General features: G+C 36.3%; 2 protein-coding genes across 2 annotated transcripts; both read left to right on the top strand.

Moving 5' to 3' along the window:
* Positions 1 to 6,197: 6,197 nt before the first annotated feature.
* On the top strand, positions 6,198 to 8,060 carry LOC131534959 (uncharacterized). Its single transcript, XM_058768104.1, has 4 exons — positions 6,198 to 6,443; positions 6,821 to 7,075; positions 7,344 to 7,597; positions 7,971 to 8,060. The coding sequence occupies exons 1-4, from the start codon at positions 6,260 to 6,262 to the stop codon at positions 8,058 to 8,060; spliced, it is 783 nt and encodes a 260-aa protein (XP_058624087.1). The 5' UTR covers positions 6,198 to 6,259.
* LOC131537419 (serine/threonine-protein kinase pim-2-like) lies at positions 7,580 to 11,183 on the top strand. The gene is made up of 10 exons (XM_058770805.1): positions 7,580 to 7,597; positions 7,971 to 8,225; positions 8,492 to 8,746; positions 8,965 to 9,102; positions 9,214 to 9,308; positions 9,419 to 9,469; positions 9,650 to 10,028; positions 10,134 to 10,310; positions 10,420 to 10,508; positions 10,642 to 11,183. The coding sequence occupies exons 5-10, from the start codon at positions 9,246 to 9,248 to the stop codon at positions 10,651 to 10,653; spliced, it is 771 nt and encodes a 256-aa protein (XP_058626788.1). The 5' UTR covers positions 7,580 to 7,597; positions 7,971 to 8,225; positions 8,492 to 8,746; positions 8,965 to 9,102; positions 9,214 to 9,245; the 3' UTR covers positions 10,654 to 11,183.
* Positions 11,184 to 22,677: the final 11,494 nt, after the last annotated feature.

Raw genomic sequence — 22,677 nt, 5'->3', positions numbered from 1 at the left:
CTTTGAGAACAAATTGGGGCTAAACATTTCATTCTTGGAGCTGATCTCTTGGTTCCCTCTGCTTATTATATTATAAAACCAAATGGGGAATAAAGCAGTACAGAAAAAAATTACTGAACATCACTGAACATCGTAATGACAGAAGAAAACAAAGCAATAAGCCAAACAAGAATCAAACAGAAAGAAACAAATTTCATTAGCAATGCTGCAATTAATGCTTCAATAGTTTCATATTGTCAATATTGAGTACTGTATTAATTTTTGTGTTAGCTTCAGGTTTTGCTGCCTAAAAGATCTATCCTATCAAATATTAATGTAGTGTTCTTATCATGGTAACCAGGTGATTCTCTTTCATCTATAACGTTTTTATGATGACACAAAAAAGGAGGTTAATACATGAACAGGCATGGCTCATATCAGTTGTTGTGACATGATTATGCCCAAAAATGGAAAATAAATTGCACAAACGCATCAGTATCTCAACCAGATAAGATGAAAATGTGATTGCATTCAAATGGCCTTATATGCAGCAGTTTTGCAAAAGAAAAACCCTTCCAGGTGGCTTTAATGTTAAATCTACTGTGCAAAAAGCTTCAGTAATCTCTTTAAATGTCTGTTATAATGTTATTTGTGAGCAAAATGCTATTAAAATTGATTATGAAAACTTTATTTTTGAATAAGTGAGTTCTATAACGGTCTTGAACACATATAAACCATAACTGTTTCAGTCAAGATTCACAGAGTCAGGGCCGTTTAAGACCCTCCTTTTTGAGATTGGTGAACAGAATTGTGAAATGCTCCAAACAACAGATCTGCAAAATAAGTACATCCTTTTTCTGTTAAAATGTAAAAATGCAAACTAGCACAATACATTTATGCATTCCACCACGGTTCTCTATCTGACTGTGTGAATAATAAGTACTATGTTGCTTTGCTCAAATTTGGCCCTTGGCACATCTTGCCATCATAGACGAAATGCTAATAGATCACAAAGCTTTCTTCTTGCAGAAAATATATTTCTCTGGAACATGTAGACAGAAATGTTGGATTTTTATTACAAAGCATTTCTAATGCCATTAAATATGACATTATAAATACAGTATGTGTATTATGCAAGCAAATGTTTGATATGTCATTTGTATTTTTTTACACTTTCCACTCTGCTGCAGTTCATTAATGTGAAATAACAATATAAGGTAATTTATTTAATAAAGACATTATTTTGTTTGAACCAAACTAAAAAGAATATTAAAATTAATTGGAAAGCAGTAACACCAAAAATCCTCTGAGTTCACTGTATGCTTGAGAGGTCTAATTAGGAAGCCGACTGCTGACTGGTTTCTGATGTGTTCTTTGAGTTCTAGGAGAAAGCACACTCTGACACTCCCATGATCCCACAGGTCCCTGTGTCAGTTTTAGCACTTCACTAAAAGAAAAGTACATGAAAGAAAGCATGAGAAAATATAAGAAGCATGGCATGGTAAGAACTTTTTTTTTTTTTTTTTTTTTTAGGCAAGAAAACCTTCTCAAAGGCATGTTAAGAACATATCAACACATCAAATTCTCCCAGAGCACTTCCTTTGATGTGCATTGTAAAGGTTGTATGCTATACAGTTGGTACTTTCTGTATAACATAACCTTCATGAGCTGGAGAAAAAGAACTGCTCTGGGCTAAATGTATGTACAATTTAAAGCAGTCTAATCTATAATGATTAATCCTATTCTTTGCTTTGGTTTATTATGGGTTGGTTGGTCTTAACATAAGTACAGAGCAAAACCTAAGGGGTCAAAGTTTAGCTGGTTAGCAAAGGCCCAGTTAGCCCCTGTGGTAACTGCATCTGCTTACAAAGAGAATCTCTTTTGACAGCAATTAGCCATGGATTCTGATACATAATGTGTTATTAATAAATGTATTATGTTGTATTACATTTTTGTATTTAAATTTGGTAAAAATTACATAAATTTACATTTATATAAATATTATATACAATTGTATATTACATCAATTTAATATATAATTGCGTTATTTATATAACATGCACTACTGTTCAAAAGTTTGGAGTTTGTACGATTTGTTTATGTTTTTGAAAGAAGTCTCTTATATTCTCACAAAGGCTGCATTTATCTGTAAAATGGTAATATTGTAAAACATTATTACAAATAAAATAAAACAAGTGCTTTCTATTTTTACAGTATATATTTTAAAATGTAATTTATTCCTGTGATGTTAAAGCTGAATTTTCAGCATCATTACTCCAGTCTTCAGTGTCACACGATCCTTCAGAAATCATTCTAACAGGCTGATTTGCTGCTGAAGAAACATTTCTGATTATTATCAATGTTAAAATCAGTTGTGCTGCTTAAGTTTTTCAGTATTCTTCAGCATTTATTTGAAATTGAAATTTTGTATATAGCTAGGAGTAAATAATGAAGCCCTTGCGGTTCCATCACTGTTGTCATGATGTCACATGAGTAATTGGTCACTTGGTATTTACAGCTCAGGTGATTGGCTGAGAATGTTCTGTGGTTCCACGAGCAAAGATGCTCCCTGGAGGTCCTGCGTCAGCTGAGTAACTGCCAGTGAGATGAATGGATGCTAACAGCTTTCTTCAGGTATTAACCTTCGTAACACCTGAAAATCCATCGTGATTTTTTATTTTTTTTTAACCTTATCACCCTACTGTTATTTCCTGAATGCAACTTCAAGATTTCTTTACAGCATAAATTAAGAAACAATTTAAATAAAGTCTTTTCAAAGATAACTTTCAGGAGGTGACTTCCAAATTTTCACAATTTAAATTTTCATCACCAAAACATTCACCTTTTAAAACTACATTTACATAACTAATTGCAACTTCATTGTGTCGCCATTGTTTATAAGGTAATTGACATTGTGTTTGGAAGGTATTTGGGCAATAAACAGAGTGCTGCTTTTCCGCTACATAAATGAGCCAACCACGGTAATGATTTTGGACTTTACAAGCTGTTATATTTGTATGAATTCTGCACTGTCTTCAATAACAGAGTCAATCCAACATTTGTTGGAAAGCACCTGTTTGTTTGCACTGAAAACACAGAAATCTATTTTCACAAAAAGTGACAGCTTACCGAAAGCTTTGTTTCTTTCTGTATATGTTGCATAACGAAGTCTGCTATGTTGTAAAGTCGGAATCTTCCCAAATCACCACATTTGTGACACTATATTAACCTCCTATTTCCATGCACTTGTTATCTTTCAAGTGTTATCTTCACATAGCACGGGTTATGACTAGGCAGTATCACTATCACCCAATGGATCTATGGATTATCAGCCATATCTTGAGTTAATCCACATATATTCCATCATACCTACTGCACTGCAGCTCTGTGATTGGCTGTTTATTGCAATACATACAGTAAAATGCATTCTGATACTGCTGAGCCTTTTTTATCATCAGTCTCATTTGTAGAAACTGCAATTGTTGTAAAAGCCGCAGCAATTACAGTGTTTATGTCACTAATAAATAAAGAACACAACATTATGATCCTCAGGAAATGTCTGAAGTATCTGTGCGGAATGTGTAAATCTGAGCCAGAGACAGTCCATTTAAACAAAAGCATCTTAATGAAGCGTCTGACAAAATGAGAGGGAGACGGAAATAAAATCAGCTGCGGGAATCGCCTACACTTTCACAACTTCATTTTGCTGACATTATTTATTGTTTATGTTTATTAGTATTGATCCCTGCGGTAATTTTAAAAGCCTCAAAGGGATGATGATATGTCTGCAGTTTGTTATTATAATGTTGATTTGCATATTCGTGTAGAAAGGTAAAAACTCTTCATCCTTTTTGCTTTTTCAATGCCCCATGAGTAATAACAAAACATGCAAATTCTGTCAAAGCTTTGAAATGGTTTTGTATGTGAATAATGTGAACTATATGAGCATTTCCTGTTATTGCGCATTTGCCTTAGATTTCAACTCTAGTTGTCATAATTAACTGATATAATTTCACTATGACCTCCAAGCTCTTCTACACCAAATCAAAACCCATTTGGGGAAAAAGGGTTAAGAAGTTCAGGGCATCTGGCATTCTCCAGACTAATGATTTCTGTACTGACATATTAACCAACCGTTGCTGATTGAGAGAGACGACCTTCTCTGACACTTCTTTGGAGTCCACCATTAAATGATGCTCACGGCAATCTAATATTGGCATCAAACCATCTAAACATCCCCAATTAACTGAAGTTATACGTTTGCCCTGAAACATTAATTACTCCTTGTCTATGGGATTTATTTACTGTCAAATGACTTCCTTAAAAAGCATCAGAAAGTAATTTGATAATGCTTGATAGTACAGTGAATTGCAATTTTCTTTATACTATACAGTACCATACAGTTTTTTTCAGCATGACAATTTAAGCGAACTGAAAAATGATTAGAACTATGTCAGAATGTCTTCAGATTTGCTTGCATCAAACTAATTTTGCATTAATGGCAGCAGCACCTAAACAGGAGTTTCGTCAAAAATCTTCTAAAGCTTCTTTATTTCCGAGTTTAAACTAGATTTTGAGTCCTGCAGCTCAGTGTGAACCTTTGAACTCCATGTGTGCACACACGCATGCAGACACTCATAGCTCTCACCTACACGTGTGTTGCTGGTGTTTCTAGCTGTTAAACATGGTCCCAGCAGAGGAGCGGTGGAGAGATGTGTCACGTTCATGACCTTGAAGGGCTCTCTCTAATCTGGGAAACCTTGGCTAGAGCAGGACAGAGCTCAAGTATTTCATTACAAATAATGATTTCCATTAATTGTGCTCTAAGATGCAAACATTACCTGCTGGAGGAAATACTCTACAGTCTTGTCTCGCAGAAGCAGATGTTTTGTAGTCTCTTATTCTGTTTTCTTTCCCTTTTTTTCTTTCTATCTAAAAGGATCTATGTTTCTCAGTTGTAGGCCAAGCAGGATGTTGTAATTCACAGGTCCCACCTCCTGCCGCTAATGAAGATTGGTTGTGGTAGACCCTTCAGATTTATTTAAATAACTTTCAGATTTATTGAATTTATTTCTGGACCTTTCATACCTTTATAATCTATAATAATACTAAACATATTTAATGTTTTCTGTAAACCATATGTTTTTTTTTTGTTTGTTTGTTTTGTTTTGTTTAAAGTGTCAAGATCAAAGGCACCCTAATTAATTTGAATTATAATAGCCTAATACGTTTAATAATATAACACAATAATATAATTATAAGACACAACCAGGAAGCATAAATTGCAATCAAATTAAATCAATATCAAATAAAAAAAAAAAAAATCAATAGCCCTATCAAAATTCATCTTTGCACTACAGAGATAGCACAGAAGAACACAAGTGGCATTTAGGTATATTTACAGACTGTTTAATTAGGCTCAGAGGTGGCATGAAAGCATTTAAATTCACAATAACAATGTTATGAAATGAATGCATTAACTATAAAGTCCTGAATATAGAAATATGAAATATTGATACTTTAAAAAATTAAACTAAAACTGCCAGTAGGTGGCGGCAAGTCACTGTTTGTCACTGAATCCTTCAAACAGCTGATTCATTCAGGAATGAAGCAAATGACTTCAAAAAGATTCGTTCAAAAACGCACTTTCATTCATAAAGGAAATGCTGTGTTTGCTTGGAGATGACCTGCTCAATGGTGACTTTGTTTGGAACTGTTGGACTACATAAAGTTAAATGAGACCATTAGGTCACTTAATATTAATTTATTGTTTATTGAGCTATTTTATGAAATCAATATAACATTTGATATTAAAACTCACTTTATAATCATGTAATGCTTACAACTAGCCTACCCACTGTGTTTAGGAGAAAGAGGGCTTCTATTTCCACATATTTCTTTATCCTTTAAGGTGTCATAAAATTGATAAAACTGCTATATTTACAACCTGCGATGTACACGGTACAACAAATTATATCGTTAGTACTGAACATCATTGAATATGGATGTTATCGTTCGAAAAAACCACGTGACGCACTTTTTTTTTTTTTTTTGTATTCCATTCTGCGCGAGCCGTTATGACGTCACAATGCGCCCGTTAAGGTATTTAAAGGCATGAAAATCACTTGCTCATTTTGTGGTTTGAAGTTTAGGAGTATTTGATAGCGACTGTTAGCGACTGGCAAACGGTTTTATCATGGGACTGCTTTCAAGACTAAAAAAAGCGATTGGTTTGGAGAGTGCACGCGAACCCTGTGTACAACCCAAAGACCCCCCCATCATGACGGAGAACCGTCAACCAGCGCCTGCTGGTGCTCTTGAGACCGATGGAGGGAGACCGCAGAAGAGCTTCTGGAAGTGGGCCGCTCTTCACTTTCCTTCCCGCAGAACGGGAACATATGACCTGGCCAAAGCTGAGGAGAAATACGGGATAGAGGCGGGAACACACTGGAGAGATAGCGATGGTACTCACATCAAATATTGATCAATCACTAAATCTTCAGTTACAGGAACTCATTAAAAAACACTGCTGTCCTCACACCAAACATTTTAGAGTAACGTAACCGTATAAATATTTTGAGTTTAATTTTTAGGATATCAATTCAAAACTACTCTTAAATCAAGAACCACATTCATATTTTACGCTTTTTAATTTTTTTTAATTCATATTAGCTCCAGCTCCTGAAGTCCTCCCTGCTGATGAGGAACAGCAGAAACACAATGTCCTAGACAAGAGTAAAATTAATAAATATATGAGAATTAGAACATGTTGTTATAAATTAGTTTGTATAAAATCAAATATACATGTAAAATTGTATTTCACACTTTGTATGTTAAATAGGCCAGAGTGAACATGAACCCTGTGTACAACCCAAAGTCACCCCCATCACGTCTGAGAGCCGTCATCCGAATCCGTCTGCTGGTGCTGTAGAGACTGATGGAGGGAGAAAGAAGGCAGGGAAAGAGGAGAAGAAGAACAGCTTCTGGAGGTGGCCCGCTCTTCGCTTTCCTTGCAGCAGAGCTGGAACATATGATCTGGCCAAAACTGAGGAGAAATACGGGATAGAGGCGGGAACACACTGGAGAGATAGCGATGGTACAATCACATCACATATTGATAATGTTAAATGACTAAATCATCAGTTACAGCAACTTATGTTATTCTTCTTTTTCGTTAAAAAACACAGCTGTCGTTATCACACCAAACATTTTACAGTATATATATTTTGAGTTAATTTTTTTGGATATCAGTTCAAAACTACTACATCAAGAATCACATTAATTTGAGTATGTATAATTTTATGTGCACATATGTATGTATATATATATATATATATAAATCACAATTGTTTGTCTGTTAATAGGCCAGAGTGTACATGAACCCTGTGTACAACCCAAAGTCACCCCCATCACGTCTGAGAGCCGTCATCCTAATCCGTCTGCTGGTGCTGTAGAGACTGATGGAGGGAGAAAGAAGGCAGGGAAAGAGGAGAAGAAGAACAGCTTCTGGAAGTGGGCCGCTCTTCACTTTCCTTCCCGCAGAACGGGAACATATGACCTGGCCAAAGCTGAGGAGAAATACGGGATAGAGGCGGAACACACTGGAGAGATAGCGATGGTACTCATCAAATATTGATCAATCACTAAATCTTCAGTTACAGGAACTCATTAAAAACACTGCTGTCCTCACACCAAACATTTTAGAGTAACGTAACCGTATAAATATTTTGAGTTAATTTTTAGGATATCAATTCAAAACTACTCTTAAATCAAGAACCACATTCATATTTTACGCTTTTTAATTTTTTTTAATTCATATTAGCTCCAGCTCCTGAAGTCCTCCCTGCTGATGAGGAACAGCAGAAACACAATGTCCTAGACAAGAGTAAAATTAATAAATATATGAGAATTAGAACATGTTGTTATAAATTAGTTTGTATAAAATCAAATATACATGTAAAATTGTATTTCACACTTTGTATGTTAAATAGGCCAGAGTGAACATGAACCCTGTGTACAACCCAAAGTCACCCCCATCACGTCTGAGAGCCGTCATCCGAATCCGTCTGCTGGTGCTGTAGAGACTGATGGAGGGAGAAAGAAGGCAGGGAAAGAGGAGAAGAAGAACAGCTTCTGGAGGTGGCCCGCTCTTCGCTTTCCTTGCAGCAGAGCTGGAACATATGATCTGGCCAAAACTGAGGAAAAATACGGGATAGAGGCGGGAACACACTGGAGAGATAGCGATGGTACAATCACATCACATATTGATAATGTTAAATGACTAAATCATCAGTTACAGCAACTTATGTTATTCTTCTTTTTCGTTAAAAAACACAGCTGTCGTTATCACACCAAACATTTTACAGTATATATATTTTGAGTTAATTTTTTTGGATATCAGTTCAAAACTACTACATCAAGAATCACATTAATTTGAGTATGTATAATTTTATGTGCACATATGTATGTATATATATATATATATAAATCACAATTGTTTGTCTGTTAATAGGCCAGAGTGTACATGAACCCTGTGTACAACCCAAAGTCACCCCCATCACGTCTGAGAGCCGTCATCCTAATCCGTCTGCTGGTGCTGTAGAGACTGATGGAGGGAGAAAGAAGGCAGGGAAAGAGGAGAAGAAGAACAGCTTCTGGAGGTGGCCCGCTCTTCGCTTTCCTTGCAGCAGAGCTGGAACATATGATCTGGCCAAAACTGAGGAAAAATACGGGATAGAGGCGGGAACACACTGGAGAGATAGTGATGGTACTCACAATCACAAAAACATGTCATTATGATACAAATATTGATATATGACTGATTCTTCAATTACAGGAACTTCTGTTATGCTTCCTTTTCATTAAGAAAAAAATAACAAACACTGCTAACACTATCACACCAAACATTTTAGAGTAACAGTATATATTTTTTAAAGTTTACTTTTTAGGATATCAATTCAAAACTGCTCCTAAATCTGTTAATAGGCCAGAGTGTACATGGACACTGTGTACAACCCAGTGAAACTCCCACCAGGTCTGATGAGGTGCCTGTTAGTGCTGTTGGGAGAGAGGAAGTCCTCCTCACTTCTGAGGAACAGTTCGTGCAGAACATCCTGGACAAGGGTAAGAATAAGAAATCTGTGAGAATTAGAAAATGTTATTTTAAACCATTAAATATACAGTATAATATAAAATTGTTTTTCATACTAACCACAATCGTTTGTCTGTTAATAGGCCAAATTCGCAAGCAGTATAAAATCGGCCGCATGCTGGGTGAAGGAGGATGTGGTAGTGTTTATGAAGGGACTCGCTGCAAGGATGGACTTAAGGTATAAATTTTCTTCGCTTAAAAACTTAGCATATCTGTTTAGGATTTATGACTGGAGTGATATCAACTATTTGCACGTGCTAATTGTTAATTCTTTGTTTTGTTGATTAGGTGGCTGTGAAATGTTCAAAGAAGATGCCAGACATGCCATCTATCAGATTGGTGAGTAGACTGCGTTCTCTATGTTATTGCCTCTAACTGTAGTCACTGTTTTCAGTTTATCACATCCTATATTAATGTTAACCACAGACTACAATTGAGCTTTCACTAGACAAGCTGTTTTGATTTGTGAATTATTTGGGAAACCACCTCCATCTAAACATGATGTTTTCTTTCTTTTAGCCTGGTCATCCCAAACGTCTCCCCATGGAGATTGGCCTGGTGCTCATGGCCAATAAGGGCCCCAACATTCCCCAGATCATTAAGCTGCTTGACTGGGAGGATGACACCGACCACTATGTGATGGTCATGGAGCGCCCTGTGCCTTGCGTTGACTTGTTGAGTTTTGTGGATCACCATGGAGGAAGCCTTGACGAGGGGACGGCACGAAATATTATGCGGCAGGTCATTGATGCCGCTAAAACTTGCTGTGATCGTGGCGTCTTCCATCGTGATATAAAACTGGAGAACCTCCTGGTGAACCAGGACACCATGGAGGTCAAATTAATTGACTTTGGGTGCGGTGCGCTCATGAAGAATTCTGCCTTCAAACTCTTCCATGGTATGTGTTATGAAGTGCTTTATTAATTATCTCACAGAAACACATCTTATATGTACTTGCGACATGCTGTGGTAATGTATTAAACATCAGACATCTTTCCTGCAGGCACAAGACCGTACTGTCCACCCGAGTTCATCATGAAGGGCAGGTACTACGCAAAGCCGACGACAGTGTGGACACTAGGGTTCATCCTGTATGAAATGCTGTGTGGGGAATTTCCTACAGTCTATGACCGACACATGATCACTGTGAACCTCTGGACCAGACCTGGCTTGTCAAAAGGTGAGATCTTCATCAAACAACAAAGAACTCCAGGTCACACAAAAAGGACCAATAGCTTCAAAGAGAGCAGGTGTAATATATCAAATGACTTTCTTGTCTTTTTGCACAGAATGCTGCCAGGTGATTTGTGATTGTCTGCAGCCTGATCCACAGAAGAGACTCAGTCTGGATGAGATGCATCTCCATGACTGGTTTAAGGTATAGAGGCTAAGACTAGTTAAGCTTTTTGTTGATTTAGTTTGATCATCAATCTTCATTAACTTAAAAAACATTTTTTTTCTCTAAATGTAATGTATTTAGACAAATAATGCTCATTTATCTTTTGTTTCAGGTCACGGAGTAAGACACAAAGAACCTCAGAAAACAACTCCTGTCACAGCCACCCTGTTGTTTTCTGTCTTCAGTCAGCTTTGTGTCTGGCGGATTGACAAGAGTGGCCTTTCCATCAGTCCACTCAGGCCTTAGCGTATTGCAGGCCCTGCAAGTCCTGGTAGCAATCTGGCACCTTGACTTGAAGCAGCAATACTAGTGTCTGGTGGTATTGCTTGCTTGGGGATCTATAAATAATAGTTAATTGTTTATTTGCATTTGTTTATTTATTATTCTATTATTTATTTATTTATTAATTATTCTAAGGAATTTTGTAAGAAAACGTGTAAGGAATTTAATTTGTAAGAAAATTTATATGGAATTTTGTAAGAACATTTGCATAAAAATGTATAAGGAATTTTGTAAGAAAATTTGTAAAGAACTTTGTAAGAAAAATATAACAAAATTATATATTTACATTGTGCTGTTCCCTTGTAGTTTCATAGTACATTCCCCTAGTCCTTTAGGCTCCTGCAGAAGTAATTTCTGTCATGTCTAAATCTGCATTTACAAGATACATAGGATATGTACTATAGTCAAAATCATTATGTCACACCCAAAATTTCAGCCTGAATCTAAACAATTAAATGAATCAAAATTCTTTTGTGAAGGTAAGAGAAATGACCTAAAAGTTTTGTTAAGATTATTTTTCTAAAGCTGCTAATATATTTTTGTTTCAGTGTATGTCCAAACAAACAAGACAATGTCATTTACAAATACTATCTAAGAAGATCAGGTAGGGTTAAAATCAAATCAATTGTGTTTTATTATTTAACTTACAAACTCTATAACCCAACACTAGTGTATGAACCTATAGAGGAGTTACAGAAAGTAAATTCCACTATATTTCCATTGTTGTTAGTGATTATGGACCAGTAGTTCAAAGACTGGTCATTTCAGCTGAAGAGACTACTGTCTACTCACCCTATTCTCCACTGTCTGGCGTCTCTTCACCAAGGTTATAGAGTATAAATGAGCCTTTCAACAGATGATTAACATTAGATTCCATCTCAGTTTCAACACATAATTGCTACTTGTTTCACTGCTTTTTTTGCCCTGCTTTCCAAAACCTTCAGCAAACACACAAACCATGTTCCCCAGCGCTTGGATGTGTCTTGATTTTTAACAGTTTCTACAAAAAAGTCACACAAATAAGCCAGAAGCCTTATTTTCTTCCATTGGCAGATGAATCAAAGCCCGCTATATTGGATGGGAAGACTGCCCGCAGCTGCTCTCAGGTGTTTGACCTTGAGTGTTTTGGTTTTGGCATTAGCACACCAGAAAGTAATACTGAAAGGTATAGCGATGAAGCTCAAAGGTTGCAAGCAAGGGTAGCAATAAAAACCATTCTTTTTTAGATTGCAGAAAAGAGGTACTGTGGTCGTTTTTTATGTCCTTTTTCTGGCCTGTGCCTCCTTCTTGTGTCTAATTAGAAAGTGGTCAGTCCTGTCCTGTCCCTGCCAATCAAAGATTGATTTGGCACAACCTGCTCTTGCTCAAGGTCAGTGGCATGTCTGGCATACTGTTTCAACATCACATAAGAGAGAGCCTTTCTGCCTTTATATTTTTCAGTGAATCTTTCTGAAGGTTATATGGTTGTGCCAATAGGTGGTGACGTGACCATGTCATTAAAAGTGAGTCAGTGAATATTTATTTATTTTTTTTCAAATGATTTGCTTAAAGATGCTGATTCATTCAAGAAAGAAACATATTTGACATTTACAAAAAAAAATTCATATTGAAATAAGTTACATACATGGTGTTTTGAATTGAATGGATGCTTCTCATTTTAACATTTTACACCAGACAAACTGTTATTGTTTTGTATTTGTTAGTGATTCTTTCTGAAGGCTACATCATCCTAACAGTACGTAAGAACAAAGTCTTTAGAAGTAAGTAACTAAACCATTCTTTCAATTGATTCATTTAAAAATGCTGATTCATTCAGGAATTAAACATATGAGACATGAATAAACATTCTTTTAAATGATCTGTTTTGAAAAAGCTCATTCATTCAAAAACACTGATTGATTCAGAATCATGAGTGACTGATCGAATAATTTACTCAACAGATTAGTTCAGGAAACACAGATTTATTTGTAACTAAACAAGTGACTTTCTTTATGATTGAATCATTCACTCAAATGATTTGTTCAAAAAGGACGATTCACCATGCATGTGTTGATTCTGCTGTAAATTTGTTTGGAAATATCTTCACTGGAGGAACATCTATAGGAAATGTAAGTTACTCAGTAATAACTTTATGTTTATTCAGCTGCTGTATCAGCTATATCAAACCGCATTCCTGCTTAAATTTGGCCGCGCCAGGTATCGACAGCACCCCTGTGCTGCAGCCCCAGCAGATACAATATGATCGACAGGGATTTCTTTCTCATCAACCACTCTGCTTTCAGCGTTAATTTACACCATAGAGAATCTCTGTGCCTCTCTTGAAAGAAATTAATTAATCGCCAGCAGATTGGCTCTTGTAATAAAGCAGCTGTGGTCTGGTTTCCCCCCAACGGACCAAAGGAACCAGTGATATGAAATACAGCCTCCCTCTTTGGGTCCACTTAGGGCTGCTAATGAAAAGTCTAATAGAAACTAATGATATAGCCTTGGATACGGTCACTGCACGGCTGTATGTGTAGCCATTTGAGTGCTCTCTACATCTCAGCTATTTGTATCAGTTTGCAAAGATTGTACCTGGATTTAATTAATGGCCTTTGTAACATTTGTGTACTCAGTGCCGTCTGGAGGGCTTGGGTTAATTTGACCCGACTTCTTACTAAAACAGAACAAGGGAACAGGCCCCACAGGTATTGTTAACTACTGTCCATCGCTTTGGTTTGTCAAAACAAATGGCGGTTACATGGTCAGATGAACAGATCGTCTAAGATTTGCATTAGAGGATAGGCAGCTCGTTGTTAGCAAATTCCCCTTCGCATTCATCCACAGAAGTTTTTGCATCTGAATGGTGTTCAAACAAGACTAGCATTAGAATTGATCTCCTCTCCAGCCACCCAGCTTCATTTTCGCAGTTATTCTGGCTTATTTATGCCGGCGTTTTGGTTTAATTAGTCTGTACCAATACACAGATGAATTTGATCAACATGTCTCATTGTTACTGGGAACATTAGCGATGCAAAGAGCACAAATTTAGCCATATCTAATGAGGCCACTATCTTTTCATCCAATATTATGGACTTGTTTGGGCCTCTTGTTTTGTTGGCTGAATTGATTACACACTTTGTCTTGTTTGCTGCAATTCACATTGACCGCTGTGCATATTGTAATTTGTGGACCGATTTGGTAAACAACACTTTAGCATAAGAGTGTGTAGTTTTTAAACGTTTAAATATTCTCTCCTATCCCAGTTTAATATACAGAGAATTTTTTTTAGTGAGCCATTTGTAGGTTTAGGTGCATACATTTTTTAAATAAATACTGCAGCTCTGTAATGTTGTTCATTTTAGCCCTGACCAGCCCAACACAGGTACATTCACTCTACCAATGGAGTGCAACGATGGGGTTCCCATTCATTTCCTCCATAGGGGAACAGTTTTTTTTTAAAACACAGTAACTGTGAGCTATTAGTCGAATTCCTGGTGAAAACTACACTAAAAACCTAACCTAATGGTAACATCTAAATTAACTGGATTTATTCAAGTAAAAAAAAAAAAAAAGATAATATTGCTGAATCAATGTAAATACATTAATTTATACCACCAAATCTGCTTTATAAGGATTAAATAGATTAGGCTATAGATATTTACTCATTAAAGAACACAGTCTTGTACCGTTGTCTTTTTGTTTAATTTTCAAGTATGTTTTTGCTTAAAATCAGAGTTTGTAATGTTGTGGTTCACTTTGCAACTAGTGGGTTTGGTACATGGTTTATATCTTTTTAACAAAGACTTAAAATTCTTAGGAGAAAAATACTTCCAGAACCAAGGACGCAAAAAACAAAACAAAAGGGGGCAGGCACTGTTGCACTTTATGGCATGTCTGTAGACTGACCAATGGCAGAAAGGGGAATGTTTGAGAAACTTGTTTGAAAACAGTCATTGGTTGATTTTGAAAAGCATACGAGTGTACTAGCTACTATTACTGTTTCTGTCATATAAAAATAAATAGTAAATAGGCAGAAATAGTAAGTTGTATGGAGTTCTGATTTCATTATTTTTGCAGTTCTGTTTGGTGATGGTAGGGGCACAGAAATGACATACTTCAATTTCACGCACTTTAATTGTGTTTTGTCAGATTTGTATAGCCTATTCTTTGTTGAGGACTTCCATTTTATAAAAAACAAACAAACAAGAAGCGAAAAGCAAATAACTTTTTGGGGTTCAATTTTCCTCTTGGCAAGACAGTTGGTTGTAAAGTGCCTCAGTCTGGATTGAATCCTTAAGCGGCTGTGTGACATCAGGTTTTGATCGGTCTCTGAGCCCGAGTCTGCCTTTGATCTGTGCTTGTCAGATCCAGAGAGTTAAATGTGACTGGGAGAGTGCACCTGCGACCTGGCTGGGAAGATTATTCTGTGTCAATATTCATTAACCTCGGGCCGTTTCCATCAGTATGCTCAAGGCTGTAAGTGTGCGACTTTATCTACAGGCAACAAGGCCACACGGCTCCTCATTTCATTTTCATATTTAAATGCCTGTTCTCTTGAACGCACCCTGTTGGCACTTTTAAATAGCTGTGTCCTACTCTGCTGGTTCTGAATAGAGGAGAAACAAAACATGAATGCATGTGTTTGCTCTGCGATACCAAATGAACATTCTGACTCAGTTGCCACGTTTGCAACGGGACTACATTTGCAACGCTCATATTAGGCAATTATTTATGAAATAATTTGAAAGAAACAGTTCAACCAATAATGAAAATTCTGTCATTATTCATCCTCATGCCATTCTCTACTGTAAAAAAAAAAAATCATACTTTTAATGGGAAAAGACTGTGATGCTAAAAACAACAACAACAACTTTATTTGGTTAATGGTAAGTTCCCTTACTACAATATACTGTGAAAAACTGTAATAGATCTAACAGGACATTTCTTGTAATTTTACAGTAAAATATTCTTAAATTAGTTTTGATCAGTTATGTATGTTAAGGTTGTATGTTACATCTTATGTTGTTGAATTAGTGTTTAATGCATTAAGTGTCATGTGTGTTACAGATGATGGCATTTTATATTTGTGTGTATGACACTGTGCACCTTCTATATTTTAATATTTACCTCCTCAGCTTGTGGAAAAGCTACTAGTGATAGATAGCGCAAATTTAAAATACTAGGATTTAACTGTAAATGTGTTAAAAAAGAAATGCATGACAAACTAGTTTAAGGAAACAGAACCTTTCACACTTCTGCCAGGAATGAGACATAATCCTTAATATTATTTTGTTTTTATTCAGCCATTATCAGCCTTTAAACTGGCAATAAAACGTTTACCAAGCCACATCGCTTCAATCCCAGTATACATTTACCCAACTATTATCAAAAGTATTTCTAAATAAATGCAACAAAACATTTTCTTGCGACCTTACGTGAAATATTATGACAAAATGCATTATGAAGAAGAATTGGACCTGTTCTGCAGGTGCATTAGAGCTAACATTAGCATCATGCTATATAAGACAATTTATGAGATTAATAGTGCACTTTTACTCAGAACTCACTTCAAACCACCATCGAGTGTTTGTAATGACTTCTTTTTGTGATCACATGTGGAATTTGGTCGTTTACTGTTGTTAAAATATGCTATTTATAGCCTTTTATATCGCTGCACAAATTAGCATTTCAGAAGTACACATTCAACTCAAGAAAATCACATACAGACCATATCTATCGTAATCGTGTGTTTATTATCTAATATAATCTATAGTGGCTGTTGTCATGTTTATTTCTGCTGCTCTGCTGAAACTCACGTTGTTTGTGATGTTACCGTCTCTCTGTTCTTAAGTTGCCAGGTATACATTCCAAGTATAATACACATTAGTAAAAGGATCTATTTTAATTTGTATTTGTCTATATACACTTTGGGCGGCCACGGTACATTATAAAAGTAGCCCAAAAAACCGCAACACACGGCTCTGTAATTTTTTCCCCGCGACTGTATTTTCAAGAGGTTGGGCTCAAACCTTATCAAACTATTAATTTGCGTTAAAAAAATATTAACGCGTTAAAAATTGTTAATTAATCGCATGCGTTAACGCGTTAACGTGGACACCCCTAATAAATATATATATATATATATATATATATATATATATATACAGGCTACACACACACTAGGGCTGTCGAATTTCGAATATTCATCAAATTTAAAATAAAAATCCACATTCGTATGCAAAACGAAGATGCGTGCTCATAAAGTGGTGCACGAGATGCGATGACCATGCTTTTTTTTTTTGCCTATCCAGTTGAACCCACTGGATATTTTGTTCATTCAAAATACTGCGGAAAAAGAGAACATAAATGCGGAGATGATGTTGTTTACGTCAAAACTGAAACCAAGCCGTTCACACCGTTTTCTTGACTAGAGGGACATCACCGTATACTCGCGTCTTACAGAATCGGATATTTAGAAAACCATTTAAAATTATTAAATTAAGTTCAACTTTTAAAAAACATGTCTCAAAACTGTGTATACAAGATGCTGTTTTGTTTCTAACTGTTTAAGCAACTTAATTATATATGGTTAAACATTATTTTAAACATTATGCACTTTTTTCAAAGATAGTCCTGTTATTTTATTGCTTTGAAGAACCGTGGATTAGTAATATTTTGCTCGATGCGCCCTCTTGTGGCCTCAGGAGAGAAGCCAAAAGCTTTTTTCCCCCTAACTGAAATTATGCATTTTAAATTAGAATATAATTCGAATTTTGATAATACTTAAGTACAAAATTCGAATTTAGTTTTTGAGCCATTTTGACAGCCCTAACACACACTCACACACATGTCTGGTTTGCTATCCTTGTGGGGACCTCAATTTAGGTGACACGAGTCCCCATGAATCTGTGTGTATTCAGGTTTAAATCCCCATCCGAATAGAAAAACAGGTACACACACACACACACACACACACACACTCACTATGCTTCATGATATGATTTTCTCATTGCTACCTGTGTTTTTCAAGTGGTTGTTACAGGTTAGTGTATTATACAGGTGCATCTCAATAAATTAGACTGTCGTGAACATTTTTTCTTGTAACTTATTTCAAAAAGTGAAACTTTCATATATTTTAGATTCATTACATGTAAAGTAAAACATTTCAAAAGTTTTTTTTTTTTTTTGTTTTGTTTTAATGTTGATGATTAGAGCTTACAGCTCATGAAAGTCAAAAATCAGTATCTCAAAATATTAGAATATTTACATTTGAGTGTGAATAAATGACCATCCCTACAGTATAAATTCTGGGTATCTCTTGTTCTTTGAAACCACAATAATGGGGAAGACTACTGACTTGGCAATGATCCAGAAGACGCACATTGAAACCCTTCACAAAGAGGGTAAGTCACAGAAGGTCATTACTGAAAGGTGTGGCTGTTTACAGAGTGCTGCATCAAAGCATATTAAATGCAAAGTTGACTGGAAGGAAGAATTTGGGTAGGAAAAGGTGCACAAGCAACAGGGATGACCGCAAGCTTGAGAATACAGTCAAGCAAAGCAGATTCAAACACTTGGGAGAGATTCACAAGGAGAGAACTGAAGCTGGAATCAGTGCATCAAGAGTCACCACGCTCAGACGTCTTCAGGAAAAGGGCTACCAAGCCACTTCTGAACCAGAGACAACGTCAGAAGCGTCTTACCTGGGCTGTGGAGAAAAAGAACTGGACTGTTGCTCAGTGGTCCAAAGTCCTCTTTTCAGATGAAAGTAAATTTTGAATTTCATTTGGAAATCAAGGTCCCAGAGTCTGAAGGAAGAGTGGAGAGGCACAGAATCCATGTTGCTTGAAGTCCAGTGTGAAGTTTTCACAGTCTGTGATGATTTGGGCTGCCATGTCATCTGCTGGTGTTGGTTCACTGTGTTTTCTGAAGTCCACAGTCAACGCAGCCATCTACCAGGAAATTTTAGAGCACTTCATGCTTCCTTCTGCTGACAAGCTTTATGGAGATGCTGATTTCATTTTCCAGCAGGACTTGGCACCTGCCCACACTGCCAAAGGTACCAAAAGCTGGTTAAATGATGGTGTTACTGTGCTTGATTGGCCGGCAAAGTCACCAGACCTGAACCCCATAGAGAATCTATGGGGCATTGTCAAGAGGAAGATGAGAGACACCAGACCCAACAATACAGATGAGCTGAAGGCCACTGTCAAAGAAACCTGGGCTTCCATACCACCTCAGCAGTGCCACAAACTGATCACCTCCATGCCACGCCGAATTGAGGCAATTCAAGCAAAAGGAGCCCCTACCAAGTATTGAGTACATATACAGTAAATGAACATACTTTCCAGAAGGCCAACAATTCACTAAAAATGTTTTTTTTTTTTATTGGTCTTATGAAGTATTCTAATTTGTTGAGAATAATTTGTTGGGTTTTTGTTAAATGTGAGCCAAAATCATCACAATTAACCTTTTTGAGCGGTACTGTCCCACATATGGGATTTAGAACGTTCGGTGACGTCGCATAACTGCCAAATTCAAACTGCGTTTTCGCGCTTTGTCTGAGATGCCGCTGCACTTGTCATATAATCGCACCTATGCAGTGTTTTTAACCACATACTATTTTAAGTTTATTTTAATAATGTTTATTTTATGCTTTAGACATTTAAATACATTTTAAAAAAAGTACTAGTACAACAATACATGTAGGGTTCGCAAAATACACTCAGATGTTTATGGAAGCAGTAATAACAATCCATTCAAATATAATTTTCAAACGTGTTTTATTAATATCAAATACACATAGTGTAAGTAACTATAAAGTTCACATATTCTTCTCCCATTTCACCCGCCACTTACTGGCATGTATTTCGCGAGAAATTGATTAATTTACATGATGTAAATGCACCTGACAGGACTCTCTGAACTGTGGCGCGAACAAACATGGCGGCGCCCATCTCACATGAAAGATGATGATCAAGATCATTTAGAACTGTTTTTAAATGATAAAACACACTCATTTGCACATATTTGTGAATCGGAATATCAGATAGTTGATTATATGTTAAGCAAGTTTATGAATATTTTGAATAAAAAAGGAAAAAACGAAATAAAAGCCATCCATCTGTCATACAGTGTTATTGTGTCCGTGGTGTGTCACATGACAATCATGACGCGTCGCCGTGGAAACATTAAGGGGAAACGTTCTAAAATAACGGTCGCCTAAAAAAAACTCACTCTGGGGGGACCGCTGGAATATTTTAAACTCACCACTGGAAAGGTTAAAAGAACCAAAGACTTAAACTACTTCAGTCTGTGTGCAATGAATTTATTTAATACAGGAGTTTCACAATTTGAGTTGAATTACTGAAATAAATGAACTTTTCCACGACATTATAATTTATTGAGATGCACCTGTAAGTCAGTGACAGGCATCAGCCGTGGTCCACGCACAGATCCATTAGATGGAATTCTGTGAGACCAGGTTGCAAATTATATATTGGGTAACAACATTGCCATTATTGCATATATGTTGGGGTGTGATTTTTTCAATGTAAACAGCCACAACAGTTTTATTTATATTACATTACACAATTATGAGCATGTAACCCAACCCCTGCCCTTAAACCTACCGTTTGTCAATAAAACAGAAGATATAACAGACAGACACAACTACCGTCATAATTTATTCAAAAAGTATTAAAGTCTTTCGAGGCAAAACGATTGATTTGTGAGAGGAATAGACGCGATTGCCATCTCCGTCCGCCGTAAAGCTCTTCCTGTGTGCTGCAGTCTCTGTGCGTCAATTCAAAAAATGCCGCCAGAAGAAGCTTTAGTTCAGCTTTGGTTTTGAAATGCCATTGGCTCTTGCGTGTCTCGTGATCGATTGCGTCATGCTGTTGTGACAGGCTATTGGTTCTTGTATGTCTCGTGACCGATTGCGTCAGGCTACGGGACGGGAGTATCTTTTTGAATGAGATGTGAGCGCGTTAACGGAGCGGGATCATTTTTAGCGATTAAAACCTTGTGTTTTACTCTCTTCTTCGCATAAAGACTTAGTATGGCTCCAGAAGACTTGGAATGCAACACGACTTGTTTGTAATGCTTTTATACTACTTGTTTATGGTCATTTTGCAATAAATACCTGTGACTGCACTTATATTTGCCTGTGTGTGTTTTATATTGTTCAGAAGTGGGTAGGTTTAGGGTAGGCCCTAATAACAATTCTTGGTTCCCAGAACGTTATTTTTTATGGTTTGTTTTTGGTTAGCCAGTAAAGTTTTCTCAACGCAAATAGAACGTTCCCATAAGGTTATTCTAACGTTCCCAGAACGTTAGTTTTTGGTTTGTATAAGTATCTATTTACTCCAGTATGATCACTCCACTGTAGGTCAGTAATCATTCAGCACACAAGACCCAGTGTAGTATAAATGGCACGGAAATTATATGTATGGACGCCTAATCCGTATTATAAAACCATATCTTGTATTTATCTATTGTTTAATTAATAAAAATTAATCTGAGCACATCAACTATCATATGTAAGATTAAATAAGATTAAATCTGTCCATTATGGGGTAGCTAAGTTAACAATATTTTTTTCTTCAGCACCAAATAAAAATTACTTCACACAATGTATGGTTTATAAAATATGACGTTTATTCACAGATATTAAAAAAAATATAAAAAATTACTTGACTTAAAGTAGGATATCAGTACATTCATTTCTTACCACTGAAGTGTACAATTTGTACAGCGGGACACTCCTCTTTTGATCCATAAACAAAAAAATTCTCGCTTAACATCATATTCTCTTCAGTTAGGCATGTCAAATCCCTCCGAAATCATATTTACTGTCATAACTATATTTATTTTAAGTAATCATTCAATAAATAGATCGATAATCAAGCGAGTAAGTTACGAGTAAACAAGTAAAACGTGGGTGGGTTAAGTGCTCCAGTGAAAGTATAAATTTATATACAAATATAACTGCATCGAAGTCACTCTTTTTACTTGGTCCACGTCAATTGAGGCAGTGCTGGTGCTGAACCAGTGGATCCGTGCGTGGACCACTGACTTACATTGGTATCACTTCTGTGAGCCCATCACGGAATTTCCGGCGAATCCGTGAGGCCACCACAGATTCGGAGTTAAAGGTCCGTGGTCATTACACGGAATTCTGTGAGACCAGGTTGTTTACACACAGGAAGAAGTCCAAATAGAATCCCCCCTTTTCTTAGTTGTTGTAACACCACAGACATTAATTTGGGGGACACAACTTTTTTCTTAAATATAACAAAATATGTATTTACATGTTAAATAAAATCTATATTCACAATATAACCACTTTATTTGTGTTCAAATGTTATATTGCTGCAATTACGTTCCATGATACCTCTCTGTTGTATGGCGGGAACATGCATATGTTGCTACAAATGCAGTCTCTCAAACTCAATTAAATATGCATTTTAAAACAAAAAATTAACTATTAACAGTGTACAAATTGTGTTTCCCCTACAGAACACAAACATTTTATAATTTATTGGTATTTAAAATTTATTTCAACTGTTGTAAAGTAGAGGGACACCACCACAAATGAAGAATGAACCATTTCATTTTAGGTGTTTTTAAAGTGTTGCACATTTTAACCAATTGGACACGATTCTGAGATTAGGAATGCAATGGCCAATCAGAGGCGTTCAGATGTGCGCGCGCGTTCTCTGACTGAATTCTGGACTCTTGCGAATTCTCTCATCATAAACAACAAAGCGCAGATGTAAGTACAATGTAAGTAAGAGATTCATTTCACAGTGTATACAGCTTCAATGATTATAACTATAGTTTTTTTTTTTAAACTCGCAATCTAAGTTAGTGATAATGTCAC

The sequence above is a fragment of the Onychostoma macrolepis genome, chromosome 03 (genome assembly GCF_012432095.1).
Source record: "Onychostoma macrolepis isolate SWU-2019 chromosome 03, ASM1243209v1, whole genome shotgun sequence".
NCBI classification, from domain to species: domain Eukaryota; kingdom Metazoa; phylum Chordata; class Actinopteri; order Cypriniformes; family Cyprinidae; genus Onychostoma; species Onychostoma macrolepis.
Note: the sequence above shows the minus strand (reverse complement) of the source record. Positions and strands in the feature narration are given on the sequence as shown.

Bases quoted from the DNA above. Each gene is read 5' to 3' on its own strand.
- LOC131534959 (XM_058768104.1), top strand. From the start codon at position 6,260: ATGACGGAGAACCGTCAACCAGCGCCTGCTGGTGCTCTTGAGACCGAT. The intron at 6,444-6,820 runs GTACTCACATCA...TATGTTAAATAG, and splicing joins ACACTGGAGAGATAGCGATG to GCCAGAGTGAACATGAACCC. The intron at 7,598-7,970 runs GTACTCATCAAA...TATGTTAAATAG, and splicing joins ACACTGGAGAGATAGCGATG to GCCAGAGTGAACATGAACCC.
- LOC131537419 (XM_058770805.1), top strand. From the start codon at position 9,246: ATGCTGGGTGAAGGAGGATGTGGTAGTGTTTATGAAGGGACTCGCTGC. The intron at 9,309-9,418 runs GTATAAATTTTC...TTTGTTGATTAG, and splicing joins GCTGCAAGGATGGACTTAAG to GTGGCTGTGAAATGTTCAAA. The intron at 10,029-10,133 runs GTATGTGTTATG...TCTTTCCTGCAG, and splicing joins TGCCTTCAAACTCTTCCATG to GCACAAGACCGTACTGTCCA.